The 27,406-nt window shown below is 48.5% G+C and overlaps 1 protein-coding gene and 1 pseudogene across 1 annotated transcript; one reads left to right on the forward strand and one right to left on the reverse strand.

The window, feature by feature from the left end:
* The first annotated feature begins 741 nt into the window (after window positions 1-741).
* On the forward strand, window positions 742-2,305 carry LOC103658549 (annotated as a pseudogene).
* Window positions 2,306-20,553: 18,248 nt separating this feature from the next.
* Window positions 20,554-26,181, reverse strand: RNF112 (ring finger protein 112). The gene is made up of 13 exons (XM_040630119.1): window positions 25,996-26,181; window positions 25,775-25,815; window positions 24,915-25,200; window positions 24,410-24,727; window positions 24,073-24,177; window positions 23,575-23,625; window positions 23,202-23,258; window positions 23,047-23,121; window positions 22,790-22,907; window positions 22,466-22,632; window positions 22,327-22,380; window positions 22,160-22,234; window positions 20,554-22,077 (listed from the first exon to the last, which is right to left on the reverse strand). The coding sequence occupies exons 1-13, from the start codon at window positions 26,047-26,049 to the stop codon at window positions 21,607-21,609; spliced, it is 1,872 nt and encodes a 623-aa protein (XP_040486053.1). The 5' UTR covers window positions 26,050-26,181; the 3' UTR covers window positions 20,554-21,606.
* Between the last annotated feature and the right edge of the window lie 1,225 nt (window positions 26,182-27,406).

Here is a 27,406-nt window from a genome sequence, read left to right on the forward strand (position 1 = left end):
GCTCCTCGAGTGGGAGTTCCACTCAGAGATAAAAGTACCATTGTGCCTACTCTTACTTCCAGAGCCCTAGTCAACAGATTTGGGAGCACAGGTCACAAAACTGGTAGCTCCTATTCTGCTCTCAAATGAACTTGAGACAGGGAAACTGAAAGGACCCCATGAAAGACTATGTTTTTCCCCTCCTTTTCCTTTGTTTCTATTCTTGCTAGGACTGACACCCTGCCTTACACATGCCTTATAGAGCAGATAATGTTCTGAATTTTAAAATTCAAGGAGTTAATGATTTCTTTGGAGTCTTCCAGCCAAATAGATAACATCTAAGGAGTGATGAATGGGTTCATCATGAATGTTTTCTAAGACCACTGATTCAACAAAACCCCTTGTTCCAGGATATAAGTGACTGATGGAGGATACCTAAACACTCATCTTTGTTCCTAAATGCCTGAGAAGACATGTGCACTGGGCCACAATCCTCAAGAATAACAAAACAAAACAAAACAAAACAAAAACCCAGACTCCAAGCAAAGACAAGAATCATCCTTCTTTCCTTTCCAAGTCTCCCAGACGTTCTGTCTGTATCTGCACTCTGTGTCGTCAATAAACTCTGCTCCCACTTCTCAGCTTGAATTTGATTTCTATTCTGTGTGAAGCCAAGAAGCCTCTTGACGAGTCCTATGGGACCCCCTTCAGGTCCTTGAACCCAGCCAGCTTGCATCAAACTGACTTCACTTGCAACAAAGCATGGAGAAGTTCAAGCGTAAGCATGCTCTCAAGAACAGTGCAAGCTGTGGGGGAAGACGATTGGGTGGAGGTTCATGAATTTAATGAAGATTCAGGCGAAACTGCAGGCTGGCTAGTTTGTAAGCAAGAGCTGGGGAATAGTTCACGTAGGAGGATCCCTCCTGAGGTCAGAACAAATATCAAACACTGACATAGGAAACTATTATTTCAGTGGAACCCAAATTTGATTGGATTAGTTTGTAGAACAATGTATGCCCCAAGATGTTGTTAAAAACGATAGAGCAATCAGCCAAAAATTAGTAAATTTAACATCTGGATGTGGCTGGGAAAAGAGGGGAAGAGAGCCCTACCTATACCACCATCATCCCAGGGTGATTGTGGGCCCATACAAAGCTGCATCTTTCTGAGGAGCAAGAGAAGAGGCCTAACACTGTGTGTGTGGTGAGGAGGACGCAATACAGTTTTGTAAAATAATCCAGGTGGAACTAAAAATAAACAAGCAAATGATAAGAACAAGCCTCAGAGGAGGGGAGAGTCGTACCTGGTATTGTTCCAACATATTATCTAAAAATTCTAGCTTCCAACAAAAAAAGAAATTATGAGCCAAGGAAACAAGAAAGTATGACCCATGCAGCAGAAAAAGAAGGCAAGAAAAACTTCCTGCGAGAGTGACAAGATGCTGGATTTCACAGAAAAAGACTTCAAAGTAATCACTATAAATATGTTCATAGGGCTGCGGTGGCCACAGTTCAGTCACCGACAGGCAGCTCTTTGTCCGTGCCCAGGAGCTACACACTCTCAAGGTGACCAGCCAGGAGATGGTCACCCAGATCAGGGCTCATGTAGCTTCACTGAAGGGCATTTCTCCAGAAGATCAGATCGTGCTCCTGGCAGGCATGCCCCTAGAGGACAAGGCTACCCTAGGTCAGTGTGGAGTAGAGGCTCTGAACACCCTGGAAGTAGCCAGCTGCATGCTTGGAGGTAAATTCCATGGTTCTCTGGCTTATGTTGGGAAAGTAAGAGGGCAGACTCCCAAGGTAGCCAAACAGGAGAAAATGAAGATGGGCTGAGCCATGTGGGGATGCAGTACAACTGGTGATTTATCAATGTTGTGTCCACCTTTGGCAAGAAGAAGGGCCCCAATGCCAACTCTTAAGTCCAATGTAATCTTGGCTTCCCCCAATAAAGCCACTTAGTTCAGTAAAAAAAAAAAAAAAAAATTTAAAAATTAATGATTAAAGAGGTGAAGGAAGGTATGATGACAACATTGCATCAAATAAAAAATATCAGTGAATAGAGAAATGTCAAAAAAATTCTTGCTCTCAATAATTTCTTTTTTAGTGATTTTTTCCAGTTTTATTGAGATATAATTGATGAGTTTAAAGTGTACAGCAGAATGGCCTGACTTCCATATACTGTGAAATGATTAAGATAGAAATTGCTTTCAAAGAACCAAATAGAGATCCTAGAGTTGAAAATACAATTAGTGAAATTAAGGGGTGCCTGGGTGGCTCAGTCAAGCAACCAACTCTTGATTTCAGTTCAGATCATGACCTCAGAGTTGTGAGATTGAGCCCCATTTTGGGCTCCACACTGGGCATGAAGCCTGCTTAAGATTCTCTCTCCCTCTTCCTCTCCTCTTCCCTGTTGCTGTACTCTCCCGCTCAAAAAAAAAAAAAAATTCACTTAGATGGATTGAACAGTATATTTGAAGTGGTAGAAGAAAGAGTTAATGATCTTGAGGCTAGACTGAGAGAAATTTGGAAGCTGAAGAAAGGAGAGAAAAAAGAATGAAAAAAATGAACAAAACCTCAAAGAACTTTGGAACAACATGAAATCCAGAGTTGAGAAAGGAGCAAAAAAAGATTTGAGAAAATAATGGCTGAAAACTTCCAAAATTTCCTGAAAAACAATGACTGACTTCCAGGAGGCTCAAAGAAGTAAAGACAGGTATGGAGAAATGGCTCATCGAATAGAGAATAATAGTAAAGAAAACAAAATTATATATATGAATCAAATGGGAAATTCTGGAGTTAGAAAGTACAATGAGCAGGGTGCCTGGGTGGCACAGTCAGTTGAGTGGCCAACTCTTGGTTTGAGCTCAGGTTGTGATCTTGGGGTGCTGGGATTGAGCTCTGCATCCAGCTCCGTGCTCAGTGTGGAGTCTGCTTCAGGATTCTTTCTCTCCCTCTGCCCCTCCCTTATGAATTCTAAAATAAATAAATCTCTCTCTCTCTCTCTAAAATAAATAAATAAATCTTTAAGAAAAAGTACGATGAGCACGATGAAAATTTGATTAGATGGGCTCAACAGCTGATATAAACTAGCAGAAGAAAGAACCAGCAAGCTTGAAGATAGAGCAATAGAGATTATGCAACTGAAGAACAAAGAAAAAATAGACTGGATAGAAATAAACAGAGCCTCCAAGAGGTATGGGCTATGCTTAAGTACACCAACATACATATCATGGGAGTGCCAGAGGAGAGGAGAAAGAGAAAGGAACAGAAAAATAATGACTAAAAAAAAAGTCCCTTTTTTGCCGGAAAGCATTAATCTACATGTCCAAGAAGCTCAAGGAACTCCAAATAAAATAAATACAAAGAGATCCACACCTAAACAGACCAGTAAAAATGCTGAACGACCAAGAAAACACCTTGAAAATGGAGAATGACTAATCACATACAAGGGAACCCTGATATGATATCTCATCAAAAATAATGGAAGCCAGAAGGCAGTAAGATGACATATTCAAAGTGCTGAAAGAATAAAAATTGTCAACCAAGATTCTTATATCCTGAAAAACTAAAAACTATCTTTTTTTTTTTTTTGGAAGGTTTATTTATTTTAGAGTGAGAGTGTGCACTGGTGAGGGAAGAGCAGAGGGAGAGAGAGAGAATATATTTTTTTTAAGATTTTATTTATTTATTTGACAGAGAGCACAGCAGGGGGAGTGACAGGGCAGAGGGAGAGGGAGAAGCAGGCTCCCCACTGAGCAGGGAGCCCAATGTGGGGCTCAATTCCAGGACTCCAGAATCATGACCTGAGCCGAAAGCAGACGCTTAATGGACTGAGCCACACAGGCGTACCATGAGAGTGAATCTTAAGCCCAGCATGGAGCCTGACATGGGGCTCAATCTCATGACCCTGAGATCATGAGCTGAGCTGAAATCACGAGTTGGACATTCAACTGACTGAACCACTGAAAACTATCTTTCAAGAAAAAAGACGAAGTAAAGATACTCCCAGAAAAAATTTTTTTTAAATGAGAGAATCATTGCTAACAGACCCACCTTAAAGACATACTAAAGAGTGCCCTTCGTTCTGAAAGCAAGTAAAGTCAGATGGAAATTTGTACACAGAAAGAGAAACAGAGAGAACTGATAAAGCTATTTGTAATAAAAAAAATTATACGAATGCATATTTCATCTTCTTTTTTCCCTTAACTGATTTACAAATTAAGTTTTAAATCAATGGTCAAAATATAAGAAAATATAAAAGCTGGAACCATAAAACTTTTAGGAGAAAACATAGGGCTAAATCTTCATGACTTTGGATTTAGCAGTGGGTTCCTATGTGTAATGCCAAAAGCACAAGAAACAAAAGAAAAACAGATCAATTGGACTCCATAAAAATTAAAAATGTCTGTGCCTCAAAGGACACTATTACGCAAGTGAAAGGACAGGGGCATCTGGGTGGCTCTGTTGGTTAAGCATCTGACTCTTGATTTTGGCTCAGGTCATGATCTCAAGGTTGTGGAATTGAGCCCCACCTTGGGCTCTGCTCTGAGCAGGAAGCCTGCTTGGGATTCTCTTGCTTCCTCTCCCTTTGTCCCTCCCCATCTCTCTCTCTCCCTCTCTTTAAAAAAAAAAAAAAAAAGAAGAAGAAGTGAAAGAATAACCTAAAGTATGAGAAAAAACATCTGAAAATCATATATTTGACAAAGGTCTAGTATCCAAAATACATAAAGAACTCCTACAACTCAACAAAAAAATGCAGATGATCTGATTAAAAAAAGCAAAGGATTTGAATAAACACTTCTCCAAAGAAGATATACAAATGGCCAAAAAGCCTATGAAAAGATGCTCAACATCATTAATCCTTAGGGGAATGCAAATCAAGACCACAATGAAATATCATTTCACATCCATTAGAATGGCCATTATTAAACAAAACTACAGCGTTGCCAAGGTTGTGGAATCATTGAAACCTTTGTGCACTGCTGGTGGGAATGCAGAATACTGCCGCCATTGTCGGAGACATACAGTGGTTCCTCAGAATATTAAATATAAAATTAACATAAGATCCATGGGGCGCCTGGTGGGCTCAGTCATTAAGCGCCTGCCTTTGGCTCAGGTCATGATCCCAGCGTTCTGGGATCGAGCCCCGCATTGGGCTCCCTGCTCAGCGGGAAGCCTGCTTCTCCCTCTCCCACTCCCCCTGCTTGTGTTTCCTTTCTCTCTGCCTCTCTCTGTCAAATAAATAAATAAATAAAATCTTTAAAAAAACAAACAAAAAACAAAAACCCCCATAAGATCCAGAAATTCCACTTTTGAGTATATACCCAAAAGAATTGAAGGCAGGCACTCAAACAGATATCTGGACACCCGTGTTCATAGCAGAATTATTGACAACGGCCAAAACGTGGAAACAGTCCAAATGTCCACCAATAAATGAATGGAGAGGGGCGCCTGGGTGGCACAGCGGTTAAGCGTCTGCCTTCGGCTCAGGGCGTGATCCCAGCATTCTGAGATCGAGCCCCACGTCAGGCTCCTCCGCTATGAGCCTGCTTCTTCCCCTCCCACTCCCCCTGCTTGTGTTCCCTCTCTCGCTGGCTGTCTCTATCTCTGTCGAATAAATGAATAAAATCTTAAAAAAAAATAAATGAATGGAGAAACAAATATGGTATATACATATGAAAGACTATTATTAGGCCATAAACAGGAATTAAATTTTGATACATGCTACAACATGGATGAACCTTGAGGACACTATGCTAAGTAAAATAAGCCAGACACAAGAGAATGAACATTGTTTCATTCCACTTATATGAGGTACTTAGAATAGTCAAATTCATAGAGACAGAAGGTAGGGTAGTGGTTACCAGGGGGAGGGTGGAATGGGAAGATATGATTTATTGGGTCTGAAGTTCCAATTTGAGATAGTGAAGAAAGTTCTGGAGACGGATGGTCGTGAGGGCTTCACAACAGTGTGAATGTACTTCACGCCACAGGACTGTACACTGAAAAATCATTAAAATGGGAAACCTTATGTTATGTATATCTTACCACAATAAAAATAAATTAATTCCTTTTTCAACTGAAAAAGAGTGTTAAAGGGCGCTGGGTGAATTGCAACTTGCAATCCATCACTGGGTGGCGGGTAAAAGATACCGGGCTGGGATGGGAGGAGCTATCTGGTGCAACCGCCTCTCTTCTGCTGAGGGAAGATGGGTTACAGACAGGGTTCAGCCCCTGGTGGAAGGTGGATTCTGCCCACCTGTATCTTTAAAAAAAGTTGCACCCTTGTGGAATTAGAAGATAATCTGTAGATCCTAGAGGGAGTTGATCATATAGAAAAGCCAATGGCAATCCCTGGTAGGTGTGAGGGGCAGAGTAGGGAGGCTGGCTGAGTTCCACAGGAGATGGAGGGGGAACAGGTCTGTGAGCCCATCTTCTACATCTGGCAGGTGAGCCTATCCTGGGCTAGCCTGGCCCACTTAGGTGGTCTAAGGAGCCAGAGATGTCTCATGCGGGGCCCTGCATGGCAAGGAGCTGTGTCTATACCCTTAAGGACTGTAGCCAGCATAGCCTGCCCTACCCCCACCGACTCTATCCAGCTCATGCCAGAGAAGAAGTAGTAAGGACCAGGGGAAGAGACAGTGGTGCTCCTGGCCAGACACAGTCCTCTTAAAGGGCCTGAATTAATTTGGTCCCCTGCGAAGATTTGCATTTCTGGAGCCCAAATCTTGAGTTGTGGTTGGGATAATTTATGATAGTAAGGAGTAAGAATGTTAACAGTCACTGTTTGTTTTCTTGTGGTTTTTTTTCCCCTGGCCTCTTTTTATTATTCTTCATACTAACTCCCTTTGAAATAGAATGCTCCTGTTTTGCCTATGGGGAAACTGAGACATAGGGAGCAATAGTGTGCAGGGCAAGGGTGCACAGCAGGTAAGTGGCACAGCCAGAACCCTGGCCAAGTCCACTCCACAGCCCCTGTGCTCACGGCTACATTCAATTTCTCAGTGCTCTTCAGCCAGCTTACAGGGAACATATGTGTAATGTGTGTAATTGACCAAGTTGGGCTTTTTACTGGCTAGGGGGAAGAAGAATGCACACCATGAGAACCTATTATGGGGTTTGGACAGTAGGTGGGTGATTTAGTGAAGGATCCAAGGAAGCCAGGGATTTGCTCCAGATTCAGTGCTATTAGAAAGCAGGGAACAGTCTTACAATTGGGCACTTCGTGGTGGTGGCACAGTGACCTTATTTGCATCTGTTCTTAGATGAAATTATGAAGTGGCTTTGTTTCGTTTCACTGTACCCTGGTCTCAGAGTAACCTCTGCGTTGATAGCCTGTGAAGTTTCGTATGTCCAACAGAACAAAATGGCCTGGCTGTGAGCCTCAGACAGGCTCATGATCACATTGAGACCTAGCTATGAATATTAGATCAATTCCAGATGTCAGGGGTTGCTTTTTTCCCCTCTCGATGTCTCTTTTGGCCAAGGACAGATGACGTCAGGCTGCAGGACATTAATTCATGATGTCTCGATTTTTACTCTTGTCAAGTTGTTGATTAAGAACAGAAGCACGTGCATTACACATACTCTGTAGCTGACCCAAGTTAATCTCTGGTTTCCTTTCTGTTGTAGGATAAGTCGTGGGGTCACCTGATGTGACAATGACTGCGGTAGCATGTAAAACTCTGGACGAGATCTATAAATCTGCTGTACAACAGACAAGTAACACCAGCAAAATGACTGTTAATGCTTGTGAGAGGTCTCAAGACCAATAGGTCCCACAGGCTAGCGGGTCTGGGTTGGAGAGTCAGGTCCTTTCTCTTTAGCTTCGTTAGACTGTTCCACATGCCTCGTAGCACTTATGTAGGTGTGACAAGATGTGCTATCGCATTAGGACCCCCCCCCCCCGGTCTGGCTAAGAGCAAGTCAAAGGCCACGACTACTTTAGCTAATGCATCTAGGTTAGTTTGTTGGGCCTTCAGAACAGAAGTGTCATCTTTGATGACTTTTGTGAAGGTTAGAGAAAAGTTTGAACACCTTTTCGAGTTGTTTGATTCCCTTTGTGGGAGATCTAGTTTGTGGAGTATGCATGAAAAGGGGACCAATTTTCCCTTCTGGACGTTTTGAAGAATAATCTGTGTTTCATTTGTTTTGCGAGCTTCCGGATGTCCTTTTTTTTTTTTTTAAAGATTTTATTTAGAGAGTGTGTCAGCAGGGGGAGGAGCAGAGGGGGAAGGAAGAGGGAGAAGAAAGAATATCAAGCCGAGATTGCAGAGCCCCATGCGGGGCTTGATCTCATGACCCTGAGATCATGACCTGAGCGGAAACCAAGAGTTGGACGCTTAACTGACTGAGCCTCCCAGGCACCCCGGATGTCCTTTTTAGGACGCATGATTCACTGGGGTGGTGGTAGTTTTAAATACCTGGATAACTCTAATAATTACTCAGGTTACACAGGATAAGTTAGAATATGGTAGACAAGTACAAGCCTGATGTCTGTATGAGGAGTGATATCCTAGTGAAGTCTACATTATACTGGGAGCATAAATATCATTTATTATAATAAGAATGAGTTAATTAGATTGTGTTTCTTGAGTCTTCACTGATACCAATACAGTATTTCAAATTGGCCTTTTGCTTAGTGCACCTAAAAAGGTTTTGTGGGTTTTTTTACCCAAAAATCTGATTTGGAACTTGTAGGCTGAACAATTACTGGCACTCATGCAGGGCTGGGAAGAGATCCAGCATGGAAAGGGCTTGTAATACATGGGACTAGATATTGTCTTCCTTGAAAGGCTATTGTACTTTGTTCTGGAACACAGCTAAGCTACTAGGGATCCATTTGATCCTTTCAAGCTGTTTGTTAGCAGAAAATCCCACACTCTTTAAAGGAATTCAATGACATTTGGGACCCAACAATGTAAAAGCCACAATGTCTAGCATTCAATTAAAAATCAGAAGGCATGGGTGCCTGGGTGACTCAGTTGGTTAAGTGCTTGACTTTGGCTTGGGTTGTGATCTCAGGGTCCTGGGATCAAGCCTGGCATCAGGCTCCATGCTCAGCAGGGAGTCTGCGTGTCCCTCTCCCTTGGCCCCTCCCCCAGCTTGTGCTCTCTTTTTTTGTTTTTGTTTTTTTAACATTATATCAAAAACTAATAATGTACTATATGTTGGCTAGTTGAATTTAAATTAAAAAAATAAATAAAAATCTTTTTTAAAAATCAGTAGGTCTGACTCAAAAAGGGGAAAAATCCTGTCACAGGCTACAACATGGATGAACCTTAAAGATGTTATGTTAAATGAATAAGCATGCCACGAGAGGACAAATGTATGATTCCACTCATATGAGGTCCCCAGAGTAGTCAAATTCATAGACACAGAAAGTAGAGTGGTGGTTCCAGGGCTGGGGGGAGTTATTTTTTAAGGGGGACAGAGTTTCAGCTTTGCAAGTTTGGAGTTTGAATGGTGGTGATGGTTACATAATAATGTGAATGTACTCAACGCCAGTGAACTGCACACTTAGAAAATGGTTACAATGGCAGATTCTGTGTTGTATATATTGTCCCAGTAATTTTTTTCAGAAAAAAAATGAAAAGACATGGAAAGAAGCAGGCAGATATTACCCATAATCAAGGGAAAATCTATCAGTAGAATCAGATCTCTAAGTGACAGAGATGATGGAATTAATAGACAAAGACATAGAAACAGTTATCATAAATATGCTCTGTGTGCTCAAGAATCCAGAGGATTGGGAGCGAAATAGAAGATATTTTAAAAAGAAAGACCAGTTGGGATTTACAGCAGAGTAGATATTAGAGAGTATAGATCAGAGAGGAAAATGCAGAGAAAGAATGAAAAGAGGGGGGAGAAAATAAGATCAGACACTTGTGGGACAATATCAAATAGTCCACTGTACATGTCATTGAGGTTCTAAAATGAGAAGAGGCAGAAAAAACTTTAAAGAATAATGTCCTGAAATTTTCCAAATTTGATGGAAACCAACAGATTCAGGCTCAATAAACCCTAAACATAAGAAACATAAAGAAAACCACACCAAGGCATATCCTATTAATAATTACTTTATTTTTTTAAGATTTTATTTATTTATTTCAGAGAGCACGCATGCGTGTGAGCAGGGGAGGGGCAGAGGGAAAGAAACTCAAGCAGACTCTTTGCCCGAGCATGGAGCCCTACGTGGGGCTCAGTCGCATGACCTTGAGATCATGACCTGAGCCAAAACCAAGAGTTGGATGCCCGACAGACTGAGACCCCCAGGCACCCCATATTAATAATTACTTTAAATGTAAATGGTCTAAATAATGCAAAGAAAAAGCAGATATTATCAGACGGGGTAGAAAAGCAAGACCCAAAATATGTTCTCTATAAGAAACACAGTTTAAATATAAAGACACAGCTGATTCAAAGTGAAAGAATGAAAAAGCTATACCAGGCAAGCACTGAATAAAACACACTTGGAGTAGTTGTATCAGACAAAGCCGACCACAAAAGGACTTTTACCAGGATGATAGAGAAACATCTCATAACGTTGCATTCAAGGGAAGACATGACGTTCCTGAACGTGTCTACACCTAAAATGTGAATTCACCCAACATGTGAAGCAAAAACTGATAGAACTGCTGGAAGAAATAGACCACCACTTATATATATCACATGTATAATATATTTATAAATAGTCCACCATTACAGTTAAAGATTTCCACATTCTTCTCTCAGTAGTTGATAACCAAGCAGATAAAATCAGTTCAGACATAGAAGGCTTAGTTAGCAATGCTGGAAACCATGTTGACCTAATGATCATTTTTTAAAAAAAAACTCCACCCAATAACAAAAGAGTTCTTTTCGACCATTCCTCTGTCTCTGTGGTTCCCTCCCTGACTGAGGAACAGGAGTCCTTCCTTTCTCCTGATTCCCCTGTAAATCCACAGGGGAGATGTCCGCTGTGCTGGTGGAGACCTACCATGTTCTGTGCTCTGATGGAGTGTTTGTGGAGCTCCCAGGACAAAAGGCGGACTTGGTTATCCTGTGCCTCCTGAAAGAGAGAGGGAAAGACAGAGTGGCAGCCTCACACCATGCTGGAAAAGCACCAGGGCTGAAACAGATCCAGGCACCACTTGGGGCCTTGGGAATTAGGATACTGGTTTCTTTGGAGATGTAGAACTGATAAAAATAGCTCACCAAAAGGATAAGCCATGGCCACGTGTAAAACGATATCCTTTTTCAAGGGCTTCATTAGAGGAGATCAAACCAGTTATTTTAAAAATTAGACAACAAACCATCATTTTTTGAAAAGGGACAGTCACCCTGTCATACTCCCATACCTCCAGCAAGCAAGGAAGGTGAATTTGAGATAAAGCGTTGACCCCTGTAGGGATTTGTACCAGATCTTAGAGAAGCGAATGAGTTTGTCCTTTCATTGAGCCCTGTGGTCCCTACGCCTGCAACTTTTCTGACTTTGATTCTGTTGCCTGCAAAGTTTTTCTCTACATTCTGCTGTTTTCTTTCTTTCTTTTTTTTTTTTTTCTGTCCCTCTCACTAATGAGCTCAAATTCCCATTTGCTTTTACCTTTGAAGGAGTCCAGTATGTTTATAGCAAAGGATTCCTCAGGAGTTTTGGGACTCCTGTTATCTGTCCAGCACTCTTCAGGAAATCTGTCTCACTGAGTGATCTATAATTATTCGGTATGTGGATGATTTGCTGGTAGCTTCAGAAACTAAAGTGTAATGCAAAACTGATACTTTGGCTTCTTGCAATTCCTCACCTCGCAGGGACATAAGACCTCACTAGACAAACTGCAGTATTGCCAAACTGGGGTCAAATATTTAGGGCATTTGTCGTGGAAGGCCACAAAGTGTTAGAATGCAGGAGTTGGCCAATTTTGCAGATGAAATAGCCTGCAACAACAACAACAACAACAACAACAACAACAACAAAGCAACTTAGAGAATTTGGAGAATGAGTAGGATATTTTTCACAGTGGATTCCAGCTTTTGCAGAGCAGGCAAGTCCTCTGATAGGCCAACCGATTGATAATACTCTAGACCCTTCTGTTTGGCCCCTAGAATCTGGAGGAAGCTTTTCAACAACTGAAATTGGTTTCAGTCTCTCCCTAAGCTGTGAGGATTCCAAATTTTGAAAAATCTTTCCACATGATTTGCCATGGAAACAAAGGCACTGACTGCTAGCAGAATTTAACTCAAAAGTTGGCATTTGACTCTAGACCAATAGTATTATTTCTTAGTTCTTCTGGATGCTTCCATGCTGTGGTGGCAGCAGCCACCCTTATTGAAAGGGCCAAGCCTTTCTTCGGGTCATTTGACTGCTTGGCATGTCACGGGCCATCTTTGAAGTGTGGAAGACCCAGCATTGCAGGTGCACCATCAGACCAGCTCTGACCAAGTGGTACAACCCAACCCCGATGTGGTGCTTGAGACATGACCTCCTACACCATGCTACTCTGTTACCTGAGCAAAGAGATGGCCAGGACTGTATGATGGCACCACAGTTAGACATGAGACCCCAATTGGATTTATCTGTCATTCCATTTCAAAATTCAGATTTGATCATGTTTCCTGCTGGGTCATGCTCAGGGACAAAAATGGTCAAGACAAGACTTCCTGCACTGTGGTGGCTGCTCGTCAAACCTCCGAAGCTTAGGTTTTGCCTGAAATTAAATGAGCACGAGTGGAATTAACTATTAGCAGTTACTAGGACCATGATTCTCAGTTGGAGACTTAGAGCAAATCTACCTACTGGTAGTAAACTGTTCAGGGTCTGCTGAGCAACAGGGCAAACTTGGAAAAGTAGGAGATTCTTGACTAAGATGGGAATTAAACTATCTCATGGAAAATTATGAGCTGAGTTGTCAAAAGCTTTGCAGCTCATATATCAGCAATCAGTTGTAGGGCTCATGTGGGGCAAAATGTCAGCTTCTAAAGGAGATGATTTTGCTGACAGAGCTGCTGAAGCCCTGGTTAAAACGTGGACCCCCAAAAATGTCCCGTTTTTAATGCAAGTCATTTCTGCTCGTTTTCAAAAACACGCTTCACGAAAGGAAATGGACGAATGTGTTGAGAAAAGGGCTAAAAGTAATTCAATTGGACTCTGAGAATCTGCTAACAAAATAATCCCTGTACCATACTTCCCATCTGCTTGATTAGTAATGTGCCATCAACAAAATCATCTGAGTCAATCATCTGAGAGGGATTTTACAGGCACTAGACTCTTACCATGACTACCAAGCAGATGACATTATCCAAAATGGATCAGAGAGGCACTGAGCTGTCAGTAGAATTCTTTCCGGGCCACTGCCAAGGTAGAAATAGGAGGCACCTGGGGGCAGCTCAATTCTATAGAATGGACACCTGTGGAAAGTAAGAGATTTTTTTTGTGTCGTTATAGTTTGCGGGATGTGTAGGTGTTGTCCCTGAGGAGTCACGCATATCATGCTGGGATACGCCCTGTCCTCTCAGCCCTTTGGACAAGTAGAATGGATGAATCCAACTCTGAAAGCTTCATTCAGGAGTCTACCAGGTGAAAATGGTCTCAGGCTTTACCACCAGCCTTGTTAAAAACGAGAGTGACCCTCCCCGAAAGCACGGTGTCTCTCCCTTTGAACTTAAGAACTTATGTTTGATGGGTCTATGAATTTGGATCTGAGGCCATATTCTGTGCCCAGTTTAGCTGAATTCTCTCATAAACATGTTCAGTTCTTAAAAGGGCTTCTCTCCCTAGAAACGGTGAGACATAACATCATAAGGACCTGGCAGGACCCATTGGAGGAGGTCTACCACCCCTCTCTGCTGGGGGATTTCATGTACATAAAGGTGTTCCAGAGGACAGATGCCTGTCACCACGTTGGAAGGGATCCTTTCAAGTGTTCTGATACAGCTATCAAAGTGAAAGAAAAATCCAGTTGGATTCATGCTTCTAATGTGAAGTTATCATCTCAGGAGGAAGGGACTGAGGTTCCCACAAGGACTTGAAACAAGTGTTCTAGAATCACTGATATTGGTATTGAGCTCAATAAAAAAGAGCTTTTTTTTTTTTTAAGAAAAGAGCTTTTCTACTGAAATTATTATTATTATCATAAACACCCCTGGTCTCTTATTCACAGTAGTGATTATCTCAATTACTTTAAGACTCAAAATTTACCAGATACAAACATGTTATTTGGAACATTGCTATTTCTTTTTTTTTTTATTGCTAGTTCTTTTGAATGGTTTCCACAATTACATTTTTCTGTTTTTTTAAGATTTTATTTAATTATTTGAGAGAGAGAGAGAAAGCACAAGCAGGGTGAGGGGCAGAGGGAGAAGCAGACTCCCAGCTGAGCAGGGAGCCTGATGCAGGGCTCGATCCCAGGACTCTGGGGTCATGACCTGATCCAAAGGCAGACACCTAGCTGACTGAGCCACCCAGGCACCCTCACAATTACATGTTTCTGATCAGCTCCATATTGTACTCCCAGGAGAGACACAGTCCGGACATAAAAGTCCAACAACCTATTATCGGCCAAGTGAGGTTTTTGGGACCATTTACTTTAACATTTTTGACAATGTTAAAGTAAAAGGAACTAATATGCATCTTGATACTAGTCAAGAAAAAATTGTTCATGACACTTAGAGAATCATAAAGCAGACTTTATTCAGGACCATGGGATAGGTCTAGGGACCTCTGCAAAGGGGGTCTTGGAATGGGGGAAGAAATCGGGCTCAACTCCAAACACAACAAGGAACAGTGGAAGTTTATAGCCAAGGAGTAGGATGGGGTGGGGGGTGGTCAGTGGATGGAAAATCACCAAGAGGAAACATTAGGGGTCGGGGAGGATTCTGGCTAAACTGACCTAATAGGAGTCTTGCTGAAGGCAAGCCAGGGTGATCAGACATCACCTGAGAGTGGTGGGGTGAGGAACCCCATCAGATATCCAAGCTGATCAGATATCAATGATGGGGAGTTCTGGCTAAACTGATTTAGCAGGATGCTTGCTAAGAGTGGGCAACAGAGAGATAAACATGAAAGCCACAAAGTCAGGGCCTAGGTGAGAAGTGAGTCCAACAAGGTCTGGCGTAGAGTTTGGTCAAGGTGAGAATGTTTGTCAATACTCAAACCCAAAATCTGACACCAAATGTCTCAGGCTAACAGTCTTTACAACTGGAATCACGCCCACTAGGCTCCCCTTTATGAAATTTGCTTATTAAGGGTGCCATCCAAGGACAAAAAGAAGCCTATTAGAAACAATCCTTGGGGGGAATAAACCAGGCAAGGTCTAGTTAATGCTTTTTGATATGATACTTTGACCAATAAACTCAGTGCTTCAGGACAATTACAAAAATATGTAATATGATTGCAGTGGAAATGGCGGACACTTGGAATGGCGCTGTTGGGAATAATTCAACACTGGAAGAAAAACTCACTACAAAGTTCTCGGAGGTGCTCAGCAACAAAGCAGTTAGTGGTTAGCTAGCCAGCAGCTGAGATATTACCACTAGCTCATCATGACAGACCTGCTATCATATAATTGACTTGAACTGATGTGAACAATAGCCTACTGGTGTTTATCCTCGAGACTTAGAACAACTAGAGCCATGGACAGTACGCACTGCAAACTGATTCTACTATTCCAAGAGTCCCTCAGAAGAAGCCTTTGCTACTAGATCAAGGCCATGGACATCTTGGAACGTCTTGCATCAAGAAATATTGTATAGGGTGATAGAAAAATTACTGAAGGACCTCAATTATCATGTAAATGTGAGTTTACTCATGCAATTGATGGGAACTCAGGACAAAGGTATTGGCCTTACAAGAAAAACTCTTAAAATGTTAGATTATCAGGCTCTGAAGTTACGCTATTCCTTCCACTAAGATGGGGTAAGAGTTTATGAACAACTACAAAATAATACTCAAATAGTTAATCCCATGAGAGGGCAAATAATAAAATCAACACACAGTTTGTAAAATTAATGTATGCTGAAGGAGAATTTTTGCTTATTGCTTATCAGCAGGGTTCGAGACACACTCACCATGCACCCCTGCCCCTTGCAAAATGGCACCTTGGCATATAAAGTATTTGAAGGTGAAGGAATTTGAGAAATGGCAGGCTCAGGAAGAGCTTTCTGACCTTCCCCTAAAACAGGTCATGAAACTCTCATGTGAGAGGCACCCTCCTTATACCCAGAGGAAAGAGCACCCTTATCTCTGAAGATGAAGTGAGGCGAAGAGGAATCGGAATGAACAGTCCTTGCTTCGTTTCCCCTTCTATCATACTTTTCCACACCTTTCCACTCTTCACCAAACCCAGCATAAAAACACTCAGCCATAACCACTTCCTCCAGTCTTCATTTCCTTGTGAAGACTTTCACAACACATGAAACTTATATTAAATAAATTTGTATGCTTTTCTCTTATTAATCTGTCTTTTGCTATAGGGGTCTTAGCCAAGAATTTAGAAGAGTACGTTTACAAAAAAAATTCAACTGAGTAAAATTTTCAGATCCTATTGGCTTTATTCAATGATTCATAAGTTGAGCAGCATTAAATCTAGCCGATAGAAAGGAGCTCCAAGGAGCTGTATGAAACGCAAGACTTTTATAGGCAGAAGGGAGCAGGAACAAGGAAGTTATACTAGGCAGAAAAGCGGGTTGGTTATCGCAAGGTCATTTTCCTTTAGGGGATTGCCAAGGGTCTATCAGGCTGATGGCCTAACTACTTACTGATCAAATAATTCCTGAATGGTTTAAAGTTCAATTTCTGGAAGAGCTGAAATTCTAATGAAGTCTCAGTTTGGTAACATGGGCTTAGCATAAGCAACTCCATTTTGCACCTGTTGTCTTGTTTTTAATGTTTTTTCTTGTTGTTATTCTTTTTGCTTTTAAAGAGAGGGAGAGAGAGCATGTGCGAGCACGGAGGGGGGCACACAGAGGGAGAGAGAGAACCTTAAGCAGACTCCATGCTCATAGTGGAGCCCAATGCAGGGCTCGATCTCACGACCCTGAGATCATGACCTAAGCCAAAATGCAAAAGACAGGTTAGTTAGAGAAAAACATACCTAGGTGCCCCTGTTGTCTTGTTTTTAACAAGTAAAAGGAAAAGATATTTTTCCTCCCTTACGTTTGCTTTAAATAAGTGTGTATTGTTGGTATACATATTTGAAGACTTTTCCACAAGTCCATGTTTTACTCATCCCAGCGTGATTCTGATAATTGCTTTGTATTTTACCACAGAATCGCCGAATATTTCAACAACTGCAAAATGCCAAGAGAAAGGTAGAAACAGCAATGGAGATCATCAGAAATTATTTTTTTTTAAGATTTTTTTTATTTATTCGACAGAGAGAGACAGCCAGCGAGAGAGGGAACACAAGCAGGGGGAGTGGGAGAGGAAGAAGCAGGCTCATAGTGGAAGAGCCTGATGTGGGACTCGATCCCATAACGCCGGGATCACGCCCTGAGCCGAAGGCAGACGCTCAACCGCTGTGCCACCCAGGCGCCCCAAGAGATCATCAGAAATTATAGCGTTACATTAAAATAGTGACAAAAGAGGAAAACTGCAAGGGTAAATAAAAATAAGATTGAATTTCCTTTCCGAAAGGAAAGAGATCTTTTCTCTCCCTCCTTTTCTTAGAACCTTTCCTGGAGAAAACTTGTATTTGTAAAGAATTCCTCTGTCCTTTTGATATGCATGCAAATCTTACTAAAGGTTACATAAGCCTCTTACCAGAATTAAAACCCAGGAAGATTTTTCAGCAGGGCCTGGGAGCCATGTCTTTTCAATGTCAACATCAAAGAAGAGAGCACCCCATCTCCCTGTCACCATGGGAATCCAGCCGAGGCACCTCAACTACCTTCTCATCATAGAGGTACAAGAATTTTCATTTTTCCTTTAGAAAGAGGTCATTAACTAGCACGACAGCCACCCCAATGACCACAGAGTGATCATTCACCCCAATGATCATTCACCCCAAAGTGAATCTGAAAGCACGTACAGCGAGTGGGACTGTTGAGTCCTCTCACCTGACAGGTGCTCATACCTGAGAATATGCACATAGGGTCGTATCTGCTTGGCCACCTGGAAGTGGTGGGATTTCTCTTCTGTCTTAATAATTTTATGTTTTAAGTAGCAGATGACCTGTGACACAGCCCAGTCTGAGTTAATGCTTCGTAAGAGAACTATTCCTTTTCAACCTTAGTAGGGAAGGTTTTCTGCGTGGGCAGATTTCATTTTTTAAAATGTTTTCCTCAACAGTGCAAGAGTCCAGCTTCCATGCTACTGCAGGGGACAGTTTTACCAAATGTGTTATCATGACATTAAATGGACCCAACAGTGTGTTTCTTCACTGCCCCCCAACCAGCCAGCGATGTTTCAGGTTTTCACCCCATTTCAAGGAGCAAATTGCCACGTTAGTTAGGGTTAGGCTAGGCTACGCTGCAGTAATAAATAAACCTGTATATCTCATTCACTCAATGCAAGTGAAGTTTCTTCCTTGGTCAGGGCATTTTTTAGTGCAGGTGGGGGGATCTAGGGGGTCCTGCCCCATGCAGTCAAGAGGCTGCTGCAAGAAAATCCCACAGGCTGGGGAGCTCACAAACAACAAATATTTATTTCTCACGGTTCTGGTAGTTCAAAGTTCAACATCATGATGCCGGCAGATTTGGTGTGGTGGCTGGTGAGAGCCTCCTTCCTGGTCCATTAGATGGCTGTGTGCACTCACCTCAGGCCAAGGAGCTAGCAATCTCTCTGGGATTCTTTTCTAAGGGCACTAATCCCATTTATGAGGGCTCCACCCTCATGGCCCGATCACCTCCCAAACGCCCCGCCTCCTAATACCATCACATGGTGGATTAGGATTTCCACGTATGAATAGGGTTGGGGGTGGGGTTCAGCCCACAGCAGGATTTAGGAAGGCAGGTTCTTTCGTGGGGTGGTGCTGCCATCTCCGACATGAGGACTGGCCTCAGAAGCAGGAACCGCAAGCCAAATCCCCAGATCCCTAACCCGGAATCTTGGGGTCCGTGACCTTCAACAGGTCATAGAAGAGAAATCGGCTGGGCATCAGCACCCCACAGGGACCTTGAGCACAGAGTCACGTGGGCTCTTGTGAATTCCAGAACTGACGTTGGAAACCCAGGAAGCCCCCTAATTGGCTCTGGGACCCAGCGGCCTGGTCATGGAGTCTGGAGAGACTTGTGCGGTGAGGGCTCCCCTAAGCAAGGAACCTGACATCAGAAACACTGGGTTCAAGTCTTGGCTTACGTCTGACTAGTCATATCTCTGAGCTTCCATAGACATGGGTGCCCTAAGAGTTGCATGAGATGGTTTCAAGACTTAAGGAAGGTGATGTTTGGGAAGATGCTTTGAAACTAAAGGGCGCAAGGCAAATACTACTTAATATGACTCATCTTGCTTCTGTGGAGCCCTTCCCCCACTTGGCCGACAGCTCACTTCCATTCAAAGATCAGGGTAAAGCAGCCCACGACAGCTCCTCCCAGTGATATTAGGTGGGATTCTAGCTAGACAAAACCTCCCTCAGGGAATCCTTGGAGCCCCCCCCCCCAAATTCTAAGGCTGGCAGCCCCAGAGTCTGGGTGGTGTTGTAGCTCATGTGTCCACCACGTGACCATGCAACGGCCCAAACGATGCTTCTGGGGAGCCTTTCTCGGCAAACCCCGGACAAAGTCTGGACCCTTCCTTCACCTCTGGCCCAGTCTCCAAAAGTTAGAATCATCCTCAGCCCTCTGTCTTCAACCCACCTGTCCCCAGACTAGGCTTTGGGATTTCTCTGTGTCATTATTTTGTCCCCAGCTTGCTAAGTGAAGCTTCTACTGTTGGGCACGTGTCCCAGACCCTGTCTTCTGCCTCAGTCCCCCCAACACTGTTTCCCAGAGCTGAACAGGAGGTGGTGGGGAAGAAATCACCAAGGAGGAGCATCTTGCTTTCAGCACATCTGACTTTTAAAAAATCTCTCTTCTGACATCTGTGGGGAACACCAGCTGGGGGATCAGGAGTTTGGAGCTCTCTTGCTTCTGCCTAGGCCAGCTGGGGAGCATTAGCTAAGACTTCCCCTCTCTGCGTTTGCATCTGTAAAAGGCAGGGTTTGGACACAGTGGCCACTGCTCTAAGTCTGAGATGGGGAGCTGAGGCGGAGATGAGAAGCAGGTGAGCGCCCGGCTGGCTGACCCCCACAGAGGTGGGCCTGGGCACCTCCTTCCTCCGAGGCTTTAGGAAGGACTCCCCAGCTCTGCCTCCACTCTCTCCTTCTGCCAGGACAGATGCCAGGTGACAATCTGCTTGCAGGGTCATCTGAGGCAGGAGAGAGTAGGGGAGCAGGACCCCTAGTTCTAGTGGAAGGGGGCTGTGCCCTTGGCCTTTGGCCTGAGCTCTCCTGCAACCCCCATGTGGGGCCTCGGACACTCAGCTCTCAGATCTCTTGAATGTCAGCCTCCCTCTTCCTGTCCGCAGGTCCCCACGATGGAGTGCCTTTGTTCACCTCCCCCCACTCTGCCCCAAAGCCCTCTGGGGGCTGAATTCAAGTCCTGTTTCAATAATTTACTGGGAAGCTGAGGTTCAAGCACACATATTTTATTTTTCATATAATGCGCCCATGAATACTTTACACGGTAATAGCCTAGAAGTCTTCCGGCAGGACTTCCCTGTCCTGTGGAAGGGCGCTGGGCCCTCTGGGTTTCCATGGGGGGCTGCACCCAGGTCTCCTGCAGACACGGGTTTGGGAAAGAGGGCGTGCTGGTGGCTGGGGTGGAAAATGGTCCCTTTGCTGTCCTCTGCAGGACTTCCCTAGACTTACGAGCACTGTCTGGTTTAGCTCAGAATGCAATTACTGGCATTTTTCTTTGGCATCTAACCTATTGCTGGGACAGCATTCCAGAAAGAACTTGAGCACTCTGCTGTTTGAGCAGGCTCGACAAAGGGCACGACCATGAGGGAACAGCTGCAGGGACCCCCATTCAAAGGGCGCATGTGGCCTCCCTGGGGCTGCAGTGGGTAGGGAAGGCCACCCTTAACCTCCTAGGGCAGCTTGGGGAAGAGTCGACAGGGCAAATGGCTCCACTCCGGGGTCTAGGCCACTGTGCGCCATACCTGGACTCTTTGGTTTTGCCCGGTGGCCCCCTCCTTCTCTCCCCTCCGCCCCTCCTTTGTGCTCCCCGATCCTGAGCACCAAGGTCACTCAACCTGGGCCTTCTCCCATCTGTGAAGGGATAGATCCTCTCTACCCAAGGGAGACTTCCAGAATGGCGCCTGCTCAGCCTTCCTACAATCTGGGGTCATCAGGGAAACAAGCCAGGGTGGGGAGGGTGGAGCCTCATTCTTGGTGGGAGACACTGGGGTCAAGTGGACCTGGGAACCACGGCAGGTTAGCAATGGTCTGCCACCAGAAACAGGCCCTATGCTCTATTTGCTGCCCCCAGACACGGCCTCCTGACCCCAGGCGGCCTCTCCAGGATCCTGGAGCCACCTCGACGGTCCAGCTCACTCAGCCACCCAGACGCTGGGCATTCCACCGGGGCAGTGCGGCACCACCCCCAACACCTCCCCTCCCACACCTCCTTCCCTCCCACCTGGCATAGTTTCCTCCCTTGGGTCTCCTGGGCGCCGTCACTCTTCCTGCAGCAGGGGCTCCCGGTCCCCTTCCTGCACCCTGTCATCCTCCTCCTTCTCCATGCAGCCCACGGTGGCAGCCAAGCCAGCGCCCACGCCGCCCCCGACCACGGCAGCCCCCGTGGCCCCCACGGCAGCTCCAGCTGCCACCATCCCGGCCTCCGCAGCCAGCGCAGCCGCTGCCATGCCCGCGCCCACCACGCCGCCCGCCAGGCCCATGAGCCCGGCCCCGACGGCGCCCCCCACAGCGGCCAGGTGGCCACAGAAGCGCATGGTGTAGGAGTCCATGAAGACCTTGGCCTCGGCCTGCAGCTCGGCCTCCAGGGCCTCCAGGGTCTGCTCTCGGCCCTTGCACAGCAGGGCGGCCCCGTGGCGGGCCAGGATGGCATCCTTCTGGCTGGCCAGGAGGTTGCGCATGGTGTCGGGCAGCACCCGCAGCGCCGAGAAGATGCGCTTGGTGGCCACGTCCTGCGGCGGGGAGAAAGGAAGGCGCGCTGACCGCCCGCCCGGTAGCCCGAGGCCTGGCTTCCCGCACGGGGCCGCGGCTCACCTGCTGCCGCACGTACTCCTCGAACTCCTTCTTGGCGGCGTCCACCGTCCTCAGGTCGTGCAGCTGCGCGGCCATCTGTCCACGGCAAAGCCAGGCTGCCTCCCTCCTCCCATCCCAGGGCCCACCGACCCGGCCCCCCAGACCCTCTGAGGGGGTCCCCATAGTACCTCATCCGCGGAGGAGAACCCGGGCCCCGTCCTCCCCATCCAGCCCGAGAGGTTCTGCGGAGACATCAGGGGAGGGGTCAGGGGGTCCGCGGGCCCTCGGGGGCCTGGGGTGGGGGTCCGGGTGGGCTGGGGGGCGCACCTTGATTTCCTGAGCTAGCTGCTGCCCCGTGAGCAGGCGTCTGTCCCCCCTGGCCACGGGGCGGCCCTCGCTCCAGTACCCCTGGCAGCGGCTCTTGGCGTGCTGGGGGGCGGCGTTCAGCACATCGGCCACGTAGGCACAGAGGTGGCCGAAATCGTCATCTGTGTCTGAGGAAGAGATTCCTCATGCTGAGGAGGCCGGGGGCTGAGCAGGACCGGGCTTTGGGAGGAGAAAGGGTGTCAGAGGCAGGGGGCAGCTCGCTGGGGCCACGGCGGGGCCGGGAGGAGGGCAAGCTGGGGAGGCCTTGCTCCCGGGGACACTCACCGCCGGGGCTTCCATGGCCTTTGCTTGCCCGCCACTGCCCCGGAGCAGGCAGGAGGTAACAGCGCGCACGCCTCCCTTGGAGCAGCTCCTGAACCTTGGGGTATTTGCCGGAGGATTTCTGAGAGACGGATGGGAAGACCTCTGAGCTAGGACCAGGCTCCCGTTCTTGGCTCACCTGCAGGCCCCCTCCCGCCTCCCCTCCCCTTCTGCCCACTTGCCCCCACCCCTGGTCCATGCCCTCCTTCGGCACCCCTCACCTGGATGATGTCACCCATGCGGCCCAGTCCTGCCTTGCTGGAGTGGGATGAGTCATGGACTAAGAGATCTAGGTGCTGGAAGAGAAGGAGTCCTGACACCAGCACCCGGGGGGTGTTAGGGTCTGGGGTGACAGGTCCAGAAATGGGTGTCTCACCTGGATTGGCACCATCCCATAATGCCTGCCCATCACCTCGGCCACGTGGACAAACATCTGGGGGTGAGGCACCAGGGATCACGGCTGGGTCACCCCAAGGACCGTGGCTCCCTCCCCTCTGGGCCCACGGTGTGTGTGTGTGGGGGGGCGCCCGACCTCCCCATCCCCCACACTTCCAGCTCTGGGACTCTCCTGCCTCTCCCAACCAGGCCTCTCCTGCTTCACCCTCTGCCCTCAAACCCACTAGCCCAGCTCCAGGTCATGAACTCCTAGGGCAGAACTGGAAGGCACCCCATTACGGCTGGTCCAGTCCCCTGGCCTTACGGTCAGGGCAGGAACTCGGTGGCACCGCAGGATCAAATTTTCTCCTCACCTCCAGGTATTCCAGGTCTGTATCCTTCAGCTCCGGGGAGGTGTTGAGGATCTGGAACCAAGGAGAACAAGGTGGAAGAGGGTCTGCAAAGGCAAAGAGATACTGGGAAGACCCCGGTGAGGAAGGAGTTCGCAGGCCGACTCTGGGGCCGGGACCCCGGAGGCACTTGCCGTGGGGCCTCCGCAGCCTGCAGGGCCTGGGCGGGCCTTGAGGGGCGGAAGGCAGGCCCGGGAACGGTCCTAACTGACCTTCAGTGGCTGGCAGGGCCCTTCGACTTCCCTTTCGAACAAACCATGCTCCCACCTTCACCAGCTGGGGGCATCCCTCCCTTGCAGGGGCAACCCCAGAACCTGTGGTGACCCCAGACACAGAAGTCTGCGAGGTCAGGGTAAGCACTCCCAGGACCAGCCCCAACCAGCCCCGGCTGAGACCTCCCAGTCCTGGAGAAAGCTGCGGAGCGGGGCCATGGGGCGGGGCGGCAGATCACAGCGCCCCCACCTGGTAGGAGCTCAGCATCGTGGTCAGGGCGCAGAGCTTGGTCCTGGTTTCTCTGCTCAGCTCGGGGCTCATGGCGTCCCCTGTGTCCACCAGGAACACGGCCACCTGTACAAGGGGTGGGGATGGGGTGGGGAGATGAACCAAGGGCTCAGGCCCGCCTCACTCCTCCACGTGCTGCCCCCAACCCTCCCTCTGTCCACCCCGACTTCCTGACCCTGCACCCCAAGCCTTCCTCCTCTGTTCCCCTTCCCTTTGTCTATGATCTCCCCATCTGCCACCCTCTTCACCCCCCCTGCCCCCCGCAATCTTCTCCTCCTCTGCCCTTCGTGCCCCTCACCTTCCTCCCCTCCTTCCCCAGCAGGAAAGGGTGGCTCCACATCCGTATGCCCCTGGTCAGGCTATTGGCACCCCACCTGAACCCCTGCAGGGACCCTCCTCCTCTCGGCCAGCCGCCCTCCCCTGACTCGAGCAGGTGGTTGAGGAGAAAGGTCTTCCCTGAGTGCTGCTCCCCCAGGACAGCAAGGAGGCAGACGGGGGTGTCCCTGGCCAGGGGGTGCTTCAGGCAGCGGTTGATGGCCCCCATCCTCAGGATGAGGCCGCCAGAGGCATTGATACGCACCAGCAGCAGGGGCTCGGCCCTCACGGCACAGGTCTCCTGCGCCAGGAGAAGGAAGCCTCCCTGAGCAGCCAGTGGCCCCCCACGTGTACAGGGTGTCCCACCCCAGACTCCGGAGGTTCCCCACCCTGGCTCCTAGACCAGAGCCAACGCCGCCGGACCCCTTGAGGATTGGACCCGGGTCCCTCCCAACCCCGCGCCCCGCGCCGAGGCCTGGTCCCCGGACCTGCAGCACGGCGGGCAGGGGCCTCTGCGGCAGGAGCTTCATCTTCTCCCCCAGACTGCGGAGGCCCCTCTTCTGCTTGCAGATCTTCCGGCACTCGGGGCAGCAGGGCGGCTCGCAGCCGGGGACGCGGTGTGTGCTGAAGCAGCGCGTGCAGAAGTCATGGCCGCAGTCCAGCGAGATGGGCTCCCGCAGCCTCTCCAGGCAGATGGAGCAGGCGGGCAGCTCCCGGGGTGCCGCGGGCCGGGACCCCAGGCCCAGCTCCAACTTGGGGAATGGCGTGTGGGACCTGGGGGGGGGGGCAGGCAGCAGAGCCGTGGGGACAGTGCTCCCGGCAGGGAGGAGCCTGGATGGAGTCCTAACCCTGCCCCAAGGCCACCGCCACCGTGCGGCCACGGGCGAGCTCCTGCACAGACTGATCTGAGCCCCAGGTTCCTAATCGGCAAGAGGAGAGGTGACGGGGCCGTTAGGGTGCCCTGCCCGGTGCCTGCCACAAATGCTCCTGAAACCCCTAGCCCACAGCCTTCCCCTGCAAGGGCTCCCACTGGCAGTTACTGGCTCCAGCCGGACCCTCCAGGAGTGATATCTGCAGACGCTGCGGGACCACAAGGAGAGGGCGAGTCTCCCTGTGGTGGGGCAGATGGCTCTGGTTCTTAGAAGATTCCTGCCGTGCTCCCTCTCGGAGCTGGATTTGCTCTCCAAGCAGTACTCCCTGACCCTTCCTCCCCAGGCCCACAGGTCCAGCTTCGGGCCCTCCCCTAGGACAGCCCGCAGGAGGCCGGTGGCCACAGGGCCCGGGTTCCTGGCCCCACAGTGAGCAAGCAGGCCCTGGAACGGTCCAGCTGGCAGGCCCTGCCACTTACCAACTGTTGCGACTGCTTCCCATGAAGCTCCGTTTTCTCTCCTTGGAGACAAAATTGGGGGGTGGGGGAATAAAACGTTATCTAGAAGAGAATCCAGATTTCGGTCTTCCTCCTGGGTGTCAGTGCCTCCGTCCCCCTTCTGCAGACCCAGCCCTCGTCCCCAGGTGGCCCCTTCCACCCCCACCCAGCCTCCCCCCCAGATCTCAGGACCCAAGACTTGCCTGTTTGCCGAGCCGATGACAAAAGGAGATGATTGACAAGGCGGACCTCGGCATGGGGGGTGCTGGGAGTGGGGAGAGGTCTGCAAGCAGAGAGAGGAGGCCCGAGGCACAGACCCGGTCAGCAGCAGCAAGGATGGCTTTCCTCCTGGAAGGGCTGGCGGACCCGTGGCAGGTGGAGGGGGTGGGGGGTTGGGGGATGGTCTCCCCCGGAGGAGCCGACCCAGACTCGTCAGAGCTGGAAAATAGATGTGACAGTCGGGAAAGAGGAGGCTGCCTCTGGACTCACCCCAGGGGGAGGAGACAGGACTGCGGGAACCAGGGCTCCGGAGGAGGGAGGGACGGAGCCGGGCCCAGAATCCCTGGCAGAGGCTGGGATGCAGGCGAGCCGAGGTGGGGAGTCGCCATGGAGACGGAAGGGAAAGATAAGGACAGGGAGGGGGGAGGAGGGATGGAGAGAGAGCAGCTATAAGGGTGCATGGCGGAGATGGAGCCGTGGGCAGGCACTGCCCCTACTGGCCCAGCCAGGGTTCTTCTGGGGCCACCGAGCACGGTGTGCAAAAGGAGGGGTGTGGGAAACAGGGGACGGCACCACCCGAACTGACCTGGACAGGGACAGGGAGTAGGCCTTCCTTCACTGGAGGAACATTTTACTGAGCACCCGCTCTGTGAGGGGCCCCGGGGATGCCAGCACATTGCATGTGGCCCAGGCTCGTCTCACTGGTGCCCAGTCCCAGCTGCAGCTTTCCCCAGCTCCCCCTGACGTCTCTGACATTGGCTGTGTGTCCCCTGGTGTCTTCCCCTTCCCATGGCTTTCACCCTGCTTCAAGCTTGTGAGTGTCACATCTGGACCTTCTAACTGCCTCTTGACTGGGCTCCTCCCATTGGCTGCCCCGGGGAACGGCCAGTGTCACCCCCCCCCCCAGCACAGCTGATACATGCTGCTCCAACACCCGCCATGGCTCCCTAGGACCATCAGATCAAAACCCAAACCACCTGGCCTGCATCTGTGGGCCCGAAACTTCCTCTCCAGGCTTTGCCCTCTTCCACCCTTCTCTGCTTCTGCGCCTTGGCTCCATATTCTCCCTGCCAGGAGCAGGGCCTCCCCCTGCTCCCTCCTGAGAGACCCTCGCTGGCCCAGCTCCTGTGTCCTCCCCTCCTGGAGCCTCCCTGCCTCCTCCTTCCCAACCGGACGTGATCTTGCCATCAGGTGGCTTATGGTCAGGGCCCTGATTGTGATGGGTTCCAAGTGGCCAGGGCCCTGGAGCCAGACTGTTCCGGGCTTGATTCCCAGCTGACCTCTATGAGCCAGGGGCCCTGGGTGCTTTCCTTCACAGCTCTGAGCTCTGAGGGGTCACAAGTACAGACAGAAAGCCGCTTGCCCAGGGGAAGTTATTCTTAAGCCCTAGGTGCT

Source organism: Ursus maritimus, unplaced genomic scaffold, assembly GCF_017311325.1.
Source record: "Ursus maritimus isolate PB19 unplaced genomic scaffold, ASM1731132v1 scaffold_14, whole genome shotgun sequence".
Classification (NCBI taxonomy): Eukaryota; Metazoa; Chordata; class Mammalia; order Carnivora; family Ursidae; genus Ursus; species Ursus maritimus.